Source organism: Martes martes, assembly GCF_963455335.1.
Source record: "Martes martes genome assembly, chromosome: 17".
NCBI lineage: Eukaryota > Metazoa > Chordata > Mammalia > Carnivora > Mustelidae > Martes > Martes martes.
The window spans coordinates 17,562,851-17,573,677 of NC_137905.1; the positions used below are offsets into that span (position 1 = coordinate 17,562,851).

The following is a 10,827-nucleotide window of genomic DNA, read 5'->3' on the forward strand; positions in this document are numbered from 1 at the left end:
ATCCCGACGCCCCACGCCCCCCCCACTGCCCGCCCCCAGCGCGGACTGCGGCCAGCCCGGGGTCCCCCGAGCCCGCAGCGAGGGTCGCCCCCGCCCCCTACGCCTCGAGTATTTGCGGGAGGGAGTGGGCAAAGTCGAGCTCGCTCTCCACCCGCTCCCACTCCCACCTCCGTGGAGCCCAAGAGCGCGGCTCAGCCTCCAGGCCGTTCTTGAAACTAAACTTTCTTGGAAGAGGAGGGGGCGACAGGAGAAAGGAAGGGTCGACGACAGAGAGAATGGGGGCCGGGAAGCGTGGCGTGGGGGCCGGAAGGCGTCCCCCGCCCAGCCAGGGGACGCGACGTACCTGTAGTAGCAGCAGGAGCGCGGAGACGCTAGGGTACCGAGGGCCCATGGCGGGCCGAGCAGCGGTCGGGTCCTGCGGAGCTTGGCGGGGCGAGAGTGCGGCAGGACTTCCGCGAACTCACAGGTGCTCGGCAGCTCCCGGGGCGGACGAGCTGGGTTGCGACGCGGCAGCCAGGTGAGCCTGGGAGGCACCGCCCCCGGCGCCGCTGATTGGCTGACGCTACACCTGCCGCCCACGGCCAATGAGCGGCGGGGCTTAGCCTCGGCTTCCTCAGCGGATTCGGGGGTGGTCGGCTTCCACCCGCTTGGAGCCGCTGCCGCCCACTGACCGCTACCCGCACTTGCTTGAATCAGGATGTGGGATAGGGGTTCCACCATCCCTGTCACCTCCAAGTTCCCTCCCTGCCTCCTGGTGCCTCACAAACACCTGGGGACAGAAAGGAATTTACTCTTTACCTAGTATTGCCCCCCCCCCTTTTTTTAAGACTCTGCTCTCAACGCGGGGCTTGAACTCATGACCCTGAGATCAAGAGTCACTCCTACATAGACTGAGCCAGCCAGGCGCCCCATTAGCTCTGCCTTTTTTTTTTTTTTTTTTTTTTTTAACAGAGAGATTGAAGGAGGGGAAGGGCAGGGAGATGGAGAAGCAGGGTCCCTGCTGAGCAAGCAAGGAGCCCGATATAGGCTGGAGCCCAGGGTCCTGGGATCATGACCTGAGCCTAAGGGAGGGAACCGAGCCTAACCTAACCGAGGGAACCACCCAGGCACCCCCCCCACCTTTGTTTTTTAAAAAGAGTTACTTATTTTAGAGAGAAAGAGCAAGAGCAGGGTGGAGGGGCGGAAGGAGAGGAGGAGAGTCCCAAGCAGGCTCTGAGCTAAGCACGGAGGCGGGGCTGATCTCATGATCCTGAGATCAGCACCTGAGCGGAAACCAAGAGTCGTTTGCTTAGGTGGAGTAGCTTAGGTAGGTTAACCGACTGAGCCACCCAGGGGCTCCTAGTTCTGTCGAAATTTTTTAACTCCAGGTCTCCATAGGTTGTGAGTGTCCAAATCAATCCACTGGGCAGGACCCACATTTCAAAAACCTCAATATCTCCATCTTCCAAATGGTGTGCCAGGCTCTATGTTAAACATTTAACATTGACCCTCTCCTTTAATCTTATCTCAAAACAACCCAAGAGCTGTTGTTATTCCCGTTTGATAGGCCAGTAACTGACGCATAAAGAATTGGAGACCAGTAGGAGGTGGTGAAGGGCTGGAACCCACCCCCTCTCATTCCAGGACCCTTCTTGCTATTAGCTTCACCTCATGTAGACCCCAGACCATCTTGCAGCTGGAGCGGTAGTTACCTTTTTCTTTTTCTTTTTTAAAAATTTTATTTATTTATTTGACACAGAGAGACACAGTGAGAGCGGAAACACAAGCAGGGGGAGTGGGAGAGGGAGAGGCAGGACCCCCCCACACCCAGGAGAGAGTCCCATGTCCCTGGGATCATGACCTGAGCCAAGGCAGATGCTTAACGACTGAGCCACCCAAGCGCCCCTGGAGCGGTAGTTTTCAATCTTCGATGTTATCCTGGAAAAGACCCTTTAAAGATCATCCAAACCTGTTATCTGCAAGTAAGTTTCAATGTCCCATAGCAAGTCAATATCAAAGCCAAGACTGAAGCCTAATCCCCGGATCCCCCAAATTGCGGCTCAACACCACACTATTGTCTCCACTGCCTTCTCTAGAGAATTCTGTCCTTAGGAAAATAATTTTAGAGTCAAAAAAAGAATAGACATGCAGATGTTTGATCAGAGAGCTTCTGTGTCTGACCGCTGGAGCCCCCCCCCCCCCAGTCTGTGTGGTTTGGCTAACCCGACAAGGACACTATGTTTCCCTCACCCCCCAAGCATGTTCAGAATTACTAAACACTGCAGAGTAAACTGCTCACCAGCTGCATGACCTTGGGCAGCTAGGTGCTCTTATCTGTGTAAATGGGTCAATGGGAACTATGCAAGAAAATGACTAAACAGAGTACTTGGCACCTGGTAGTGCCCGCTCAGTAAATGTTTGGTGTGTTGGTTGTTCTTTGGAAAGAGCAACTCCCTTTCCCTCTTCCTTACAGGGAAGGCCATTTTTAGCATACTTCACTAAATACTCACTAAAGGTGAATCTGAGCTCACTGAGGCTACTTTCTTAACCCAGAGGAGGGTATTGTTGCAAACCAAGAGAGTGTTTTGAATCAGCCCAGCCCTCCTCCCCCACCTGTCCCCTCAGTTTTAATGGGTTTCCCCACCTGTCCCCTCAGTTTTAATGGGTTTCTGAGTACACACCCAGGCCATTTGGATTTCTGCATTTTGGCTCTCTCTGCCTCTTAACCCACCAGGAGGCTCATAGGGAAAGGGCTCCAGTATTTCCTTTCCCACTGAGGCTCCTGCCCGACTGTGCATTAAACAAGATAATGGAAATACAGAAAGAGGCGTTTCCCCCATGGGGCAGCTGGTCCGTTTATTTTTTTTCTCCCAGTTATGTAAAAATACATATTTTATACCATTGCTCAGCCCAGGGAGCCTTTAGGGCTTTGCTTTTCTCCACCCAGCAAGCCCTGGCCTTGTAACTCCAAAGCAGCTCTCATCGACTCTTCCATTACACTCTGATAATTCAATAAAAAGGATTTTAGAAAACAATTAGGGGCAGTGAAGACAGGTCAGCATGATGCTCTCTTCAGACTTCTCAGCAAGTCCTTCAAGCTCCAGAAACAGTTGTGAAGGGCTGCCAGCTCTCAACGGTTGGGAGTGAGGAGGGAACACCCAGGAGGTTGGAGGTAGAGCCCTGAGTGACTATGGCCCTTGGTGAATTGCCTCAGTTTCTTCTTCCGTCAAAAAAGGTTTCCTCTGGGGCTCCTCCGTGGCACAGTCAGTTGGGCATCTGACTCTTGGTTTCAGCTCAGGTCATGACCTCAGATCACACCCAGCATCCGGCTCCACGCTCAGCAGTCTGCTTGAGACCGTCTCTCCCGCTTTCTCCTGGCCCTCCCCAACCCTAAAATAAATAAATAAATCTTTTTTTTTTTTTAGATGGATTCCTTGGGGCGACTGGGTGGCTTAGTTGGTTAAGCGTCTGCCTTCTGCTCAGGTCATGATCTCAGGATCCTGGGATCGAGCCCCCGCATCGGGCTCCCTACTCACTGGGGAGCCTGCTTCTCCCTCTCCCTCTGCTGCTCTGCCTGCTTGTGCTCTCTCGCTCTGTCTGTCAAATAAATAAATAAAATCTTAAAAAAAAAAAGATTCCTCATTGTGAGGATCAAAGGAGCTGACACACTGAGCTATGCTGCTGGTGCCCTTTGACCTCAAGTTGATGGAGGCTTCACATTCTCTTCTAGCTGGGGAGGGGGTAGCAAGTGTCTTGATCCTTTCCAGTCTCAGTTTCCTCTTCCATATAAAATGGGGATGCTGGGGCGCCTGGGTGGCTCAGTGGGTTAAAGCCTCTGCCTTCGGCTCAGGTCATGATCCCAGGGTCCTGGGATCAAGCCCCACATCGGGCTCTCTGCTCTGCGGAGAGCCTGCTTCCTCCTCTTTCTCTGCCTGCCTCTCTGCCTGCTTGTGATCTCTGTCTGTCAAATAAATAAATAAAATCTTTAAATAAAAAAAATAAATAAATAAATAAATAAAATGGGGATGCTGATAGCACTTAATTCACAAGATTCTTTTTTTTTTTTTTTTAAAGATTTTATTTATTTACCTGACAGACAAAGATTGCAAGTAGGCAGAGAGAGAGGAGGAAGCAAGCTCTCTCCCAGGACACTGGGATCACGACCCGAGCCGAAGGCAGAGGCCCCAACCCACTAAGCCACCCAGGCGCCCCAATTCACAAGATTCTTGTGAGCACTCGGTAAAGTCAGCCTTTAGCACTCTTGGCTCAATACATCCTCTTCCCAAACTTTGAGCCCCTACGAAGACTCCCCACCGCCATCATTAAAACCTCATAGGCTACCTTTGGCTGCTGCACAGAAAAAACTCTCTGACACCATCTGGTTAATCTTTTCAACCTTCCCAAGGGTCATTTGCATTTTAAAGAGGGCTCTAGGGTGTGCTTCTTTCAAAGGAATGAGAATTTAGGAGCTAGTAAGCTCGGCCCAGGGTTCTTGGAGGGGGTCTGTGGAGGAGCCGGCTTCTGGTAGGTCCAAGAACCCCGGAGACCATCTGCAATCGTGTCTGTGCAGGTCCACCACATTCATTAGCTTCTCAACTGAGGGAAAGAAGAATCAAAATCTTGGAGTTAGATCTCTCTGAGGGCCAGTCCAATGTTAACAGTACAATTTCAAGTATCTACGGCAAAAAGAAAGGTTGGCCAGGGGCCTTGCTGGTGGATGACAGCCCCCACCGGTGATGCAAACCAAGCGTCGGTCGCTGGGATGAGAATTCCAGGTTTCCTTATTACAGGGTGTGTCTCTGATGAATTTCCATTTCCTGGGTGTCCGGGCCCCAGGTCAGCCAGGAGTTAATGATGACTCCTCCGGGTAGTCCTTTCCCTTTCATTTCCTGGCAATAGGGTGGCAATAAGGGTACACAGACCAAGAGGGGTAACTCCTCTCTCAGCCTCTCTGAGAAGAGCTTAACCCCTACCTGGCTGGAAAGGAATCCCAGGGAAACTGAAATTGCCAGGGTCTGCAACCAGATCAAGCTCCCAAAGGTGTGGGGGAGAGGAGGCTCTGTACTAGCTGCTCCTGGGGGCTCCTGAAACCTCTGCTGGCCCGGACTGCCTGCCAGCACACAGGGGAGGGAGCTGGATATCCAGCTTCAGCTTCCTGTGAAAATAACGGTAACTGAAAAAAAAATAACGGTAACTGATAGGGGTGCCGCCCTGGCCCCTGCAGCTAGCCCCTCATGTCTGCAAAAGACGTTGTTCTTTCAAACACAAAGAAAACAGTACACGGCGTACCATGTACGGTAGAATGAAACACCACGTAGCTATCATCTAGCTTCAATAATTGTTTTTCGCCATTTTTTTAAAAAGATTTTATTTGTTTATTTGACAGACAGAGATCACAAGTAGGCAGAGAGGCAGGCAGAGAGAGAGAGAGGAGGAAGCAGGCTCCCCGCTAAGCAGAGAGCCTGATGTGGGGCTGGATCCCAGGACCCCAGGACCCCAGCACCCCAGGATCATGACCTGAGCCGAAAGGCAGAGGCCTTAACCCACTGAGCCACCCAGGTGCCCCATTTTTGCCATTTTTATAATTTTGTCATTTGTAAACTTTGCACTTGTACCAAATCTTGTCTCATCTTTTCACCCCTGCATTTAAAAAAAAAAAAAGACTATTTTTTTAGAGCAGTTTCATGTTCACAGCAGATTTGAGAGGAAGATACAGAGATTTCCCCAACACCCCTTGCCCCACCCCCATACAGAGCGCCCCACCAGCATCCCCCACAAGAATGGTACCTTTGTTACAGTTGGTGAACCTACACTGACACTTCATAATCACCTGAAGTCTACCTTACAGTTCTGTGGGTTTGTACAAATGTACAATGACATGTAACCATTATAATGGCACACAGTCATTTCACTGCCCTAAAAATCCTCAGTGCTCAAAACAAAACAAAACAAACAAAATCCTCTGTGCCCTGCCTGCCTGCTCATCCCTCCCTCCCTGCTAACTCCTGTCAACCACTGATCTTTTTTACTGTCTTGTAATTTTGCCTTTTCTAGAATGTCTGGGGCACAAGTCAGCTCCCCAAATACACCATTTTGGCATACTGATTTATTCTTTTTTTTTTTTTAAGATTTTATTTATTTATTTGACAGACGGAGATCACAAGTAGGCAGAGAGGCAGGCAGAGAGAGGAGGAAGCAGGCTCCCTGCCGAGCAGAGAGCCCGGATGCAGGGCTCTATCCCAGGACCCTGAGATCATGACCTGAGCAGAAGGCAGAGGCCTTCACCCACTGAGCCACCCAGGCGCCCCGGCATGCTGATTATTCTGAATTACTTAAGAAAGAGCCAGTGCAAAAAAAAACCCACTCTGACTCCCACTTTGTGCCCTATCTCCCATGTGAAATGTTCCCTCCTTGTACCAGTAAAGAGACATCCTTATGGGAGGACGCAGAGAATTCAGGGCCAGGGAAGCTTTTATAAATAAAACTGATCGATTTTACTAATTTACTGCCCCCAGCCCAAATTCTGTTTAAAACCCCCTACTAATTGGCACTCTCAAACATAAGTTTTCTTTATCCTGTCAATTCCTCGCAGTGTATATGTCTTAACCCTAAAGTGTATAAAAGCTTGGAGTGCCTGGGTGGCTTAGGCAGTTAAGAGGCTGACTCTTGATTTTTGGCTCAGGTCTTGATCTCAGGGTCTGAGATCAAGCCCTGAATTGGGCTCCAGGCTAAGTAAACATGGAACCTGCTTAAGATTCTGTCTCCCCTGCTCCCTCTGCCCCTTCCCACTGCTCACATACTCTCTCTAAAATAAATACAATAAGGGGCGCCTGGGTGGCTCAGCAGGTTAAGCCTCTGCCTTCAGCTCGGGTCGTGATCTCAGGGTCCTGGGATCGAGCCCCACATCGGGTTCTCTGCTCTGCGGGGAGCCTGCTTCCCCCTCTCTCTCTGCCTGCCTCTCTGCCTACTTGTGATCTCTGTCTGTCAAATAAATAAATAAATAAAATCTTTAAAAATAAATAAATAAATAAATACAATAAAATAAAAGAGGGACGACTGGGTGACTCAGTCAGTTAAGCGTCTACCTTTGGATCACGTCATGATCTCAGGGCCTTGGGATTGACATATAAATAAACAAAATCTTAAAATAAATAAATAAATAAAATTATTTATTTATTTATTTATTTTTTTGATAGAGAGCACAGAGGGAAAGTGAGAGGAAGAAGCAGACGGCCTGCTGAGCAGGGAGCCCAACGTGGGGCTCGATCCCAGGACCCTGAGATCATGCACTGAGCCAAAGCCAGACATTTGACTGAGCCACCCAGGCGCCCCAAAATCAATCTTAAAAAAAAAAAAGAAAGATGTGGGGGGTGTGTGTGTGTGTGTATATACATATACATACACACACACACACACACAATGGGATATTACTCAGCCATAAAAGAAGATTGAAATCTTTTCATTTATAAAAATGTGGATGGATCTGGAGGGTACAATGCTAAATGGAATAAGTCAGAGAAAAACAAATACCATATGATTTCACTCATATGCAGAATTTAAGAAACAAAGAAAAAAAATAGACTCTTACATATAGAGAACAAACTATCAGTTACCTTGGGGAGGTGATAGGGGAATGGGTAAACCAGGTGAAATTGGATTAAGAAGACACTTAAAGTGGTGAGCACTGAGTAATGCATAGAGCTGTTGAATCACTATACTTCACAGCTGAAACTTATATAATACTCCATGTTAATTATACTGGAATTAAAATTCAAAAATGTATAAAAGTTGCATTCCTTGATCATTTCTTTGGGTCTCTGTTTTATGACTGATCCTCCATGTACATGTAATTAAACATTGCTTTTCCCTTGGCATTTATTTTTAGGTTCTTTAAATTTTTTTTTTTTAATTTATTTAAGCAATCTCCACACCAAACATGGGGCTTGAACTCACAACCGCAAAATCAAAGGTCATGCTCTCTTCCAACTGAGCCAGCCAGGGAATCGTTCCTTTCCTTCTGTTAATCAGACTCATGTCAATTTGATTCTTAAACCACCTAGAACCTTGAAGGATAGAGGAAAATACTCTCTCCCCAGCTGTTGGAATCATAAGGTCTATAGACTTTTCAGATTGGCTTTTTTATTAATAATATTCAATAAACAATATTATTAATATTAATTAGTTAATATTAATAAATATTTAATATTTTACTTTTAATAAATTTTACTATTTTAACTATTTAAATTATTTTAAAATAATTCTAATAAATATTTAATATTAATACATATTTCCCCCATGTCTTTTTGTGGCTTGATAGCTCATTTTTAGCATAATTTTTAGCATAATTTTTTAGAATAATATTCTATTGTCTGTATGTACGCAATCTATTTATCCACTTACCCCTTTTTAAAATTTATTATTATTTTTTTAAGATACAAATCTTTTTTTTTTTTAAGATTAAAGATTAAAGATTTATCTATTTGACAGAGAGAGACACAGCAAGAGGGAACACAAGCAGGGGGAGTGGGAGAGGGAGAAGCAGGCTTCCTACTGAGCAGGAAGCCTGATGTGGGGCTGGATCCCCAGACCCTGGGATCATGACCTGAGCTGAAGGCAGACGCTTAACTGCCTGAGCCACCCAGGAGCCCCAAATAAATAAAAACTTTTTTTTTTTAAGATTTTATTTATTTATTTGGCAGAGAGATAGAGATCACAAGTAGGCAGAGAGGCAGGCAGAGGGAGAAGGGGAAGCAGGATCCCTGCTGAGCAGAGAGCCTGATGTGGGGCCCGATCCCAGGACCCTGAGATCATGACCCGAGTGGAAGGCAGAGGCTTAAACCACTGAGCCACCCAGGTGCCCCAATAAATAAAATCTTTAAAAAAAAAAAAGATTTTATTTATTTATTTGAGAGAGAGAGAAAGACAAGCACAAGCAAGGGGAGTAGCAGATAGAAGGATAAAGAGAAGGAGGGTCCCGCTGAACAGGGAGCCCAATGTGGGGCTCAATCCCAGGGTCCCAGGGTCTTGACCTGAGCCAAAGGCAGATGCTTAACTGACTGAGCCACCCAGGCACCCCAGGATGTCTTACGTTTTGTATTTGGTTGAATGCATCCTCACAGTGTCATGTAACACATCCCTCTATCCTATATGTCACGCATACTGGTCCTCGGATCTAGAGGCTTTATTTGACTCGGATTCAATTTTTTATTTTAATTGTTTTTAAAGATTTTATTCATTTGCTTGACAGAGAGACAGAGAGAGAGAGAGAGCACAAGCAGGCAGAGCGGCAGACAGAGGGAGAGGGAGAAGCAGGCTCTCCCCTGAGCAGGGAGCCCGAAGCGTGGCTGGATCCCCGGACCCTGGAATCATGACCTGAGCCAAAGGCAGATGCTTAACTGACTGAGCCCCCAGGGGACCCCAGATTCAATTTTTTAGACAAAAATATTTCCTGTGTGGTTCTGAGAACCACACAGGAAACAAGGAATTGTCTGGTTGGCTCTATTACAGTAGTAAGATTCAGTTAATGTCAGCTGATCCCCCATTAGCAACTTATCTATCAGCCTTTTACCTTGTGGTTTTAGCACCATAAATGATGGCTGACCAGATCCATTAGCTCATTAGGGCAAAAAACAAACATTTATTAAGCACTCCCCTGTGCTAGGTACTCTGCTCAGCACTATGGACACAAAAGTAAACAAAATATGTTTCCTGCCCTGAGCCTGCCTGGCTGGCTCAGTCAGTAGAGCATGCAACTCTTGATCTCAGGATTGTGAGTTCGAGGACCATGTGGGGTACAGAGTTGACTTAAAATAAATAAGGCATCTCTTTCCTAACTGGTCCTTGGTGTGTTCTGTCTCAGAGCTGCCCATGGCAAATTATCTTCAGGAAATGCCAAAATTGGGCATCCTGTCCCCAACTTCAAAGCCACAACTATTATGCCAAATGGCAAGTTCAAAGACATCAGACTACGTGACTACAAAGGCAACTACACTGTGTTCTTGTTTTACCCTCTTAATTTCACCTTTGTGTGCCCCAGGGAGATCATTGCTTTCAGTGACAGAGCAGAAGAATTTAAAAACCTCACCAGTGATGAGTGCTTCTGTAGATTCTCATTTGTGTCACTTGGCATATGGACCAACACACCCAAGAAACAAGGACTGGGACCCATGAACCCTCCCTTGGTATCAGACCCCCAAGTGTAGCATCACTCAGAACCATGGAGTCTTTTTCTCTTTTTTTTTTTTTTTTTTTAGGACGATGGAGTCTTAAAGCCTGATGAAGGCCTCTCATTCAGGGGCCTCTTTATCAGTGATGAGAAGGATATCTTTTGGCAGCTCGGTCTAAATGACCTTCCTGTCGGCCGCTCTGTGGATGAGACTCGGAGACTAGTTCAAGCCTTCCAGTTTACTGACAAGCATGGGGAAGTGTGCCCAGCTGGCTGGAAGCCGGGCAGCGATACCATCAAGCCTGATGTCCAGAAGAGCAAAAAATTTTTCTCTTAACAGAAGTGAGAAGTGGGCCGTTTTAGGGCTGGGCTGCAGTGGGTGTCCATGAAAACAAAATCTCTTTTGTACCAGTGTCAGGCTTAAAACACAAGACTCCATGCAGATGCGGTATGGGACGGGAAACGCCTTTCCTGCAGGGGCTGGGGAGGCCGGCCTTTCTTTCTCTGGGGAGCATGGCCTGAGCTGTGCTGTTGGCCAGGCCACCTGATGTGCGCAGTGGGGGCACCACTCTTGATCTTTCGTTGTTTCTATTAAACTTGAACTGAGAAAAAAAATAATAATCGAAGTTTAAAAAAAATTGTTTCCTGGGGTGCCTGGGTGGCTCAGTCAGTTCAGTTAAGCA

At 47.2% G+C, this 10,827-nt stretch overlaps 1 protein-coding gene and 1 pseudogene across 2 annotated transcripts in view; one reads left to right on the forward strand and one right to left on the reverse strand.

The window, feature by feature from the left end:
• CDH1 (cadherin 1) overlaps positions 1-532 on the reverse strand; it is an 84,341-nt gene extending 83,809 nt beyond the window's left edge. Inside the window, exon 1 of the mRNA XM_080828221.1 lies at positions 344-532. Coding sequence (XP_080684347.1) covers positions 344-391 — 48 coding nt within the window. The 5' untranslated portion in view covers positions 392-532. The remainder of the gene's footprint in view (positions 1-343) is intronic.
• On the forward strand, positions 390-10,481 carry LOC308358326 (peroxiredoxin-1-like; annotated as a pseudogene). Its single transcript has 3 exons — positions 390-517; positions 9,839-10,175; positions 10,233-10,481. The product of its transcript is annotated as a peroxiredoxin-1-like (transcript).
• Positions 10,482-10,827: the final 346 nt, after the last annotated feature.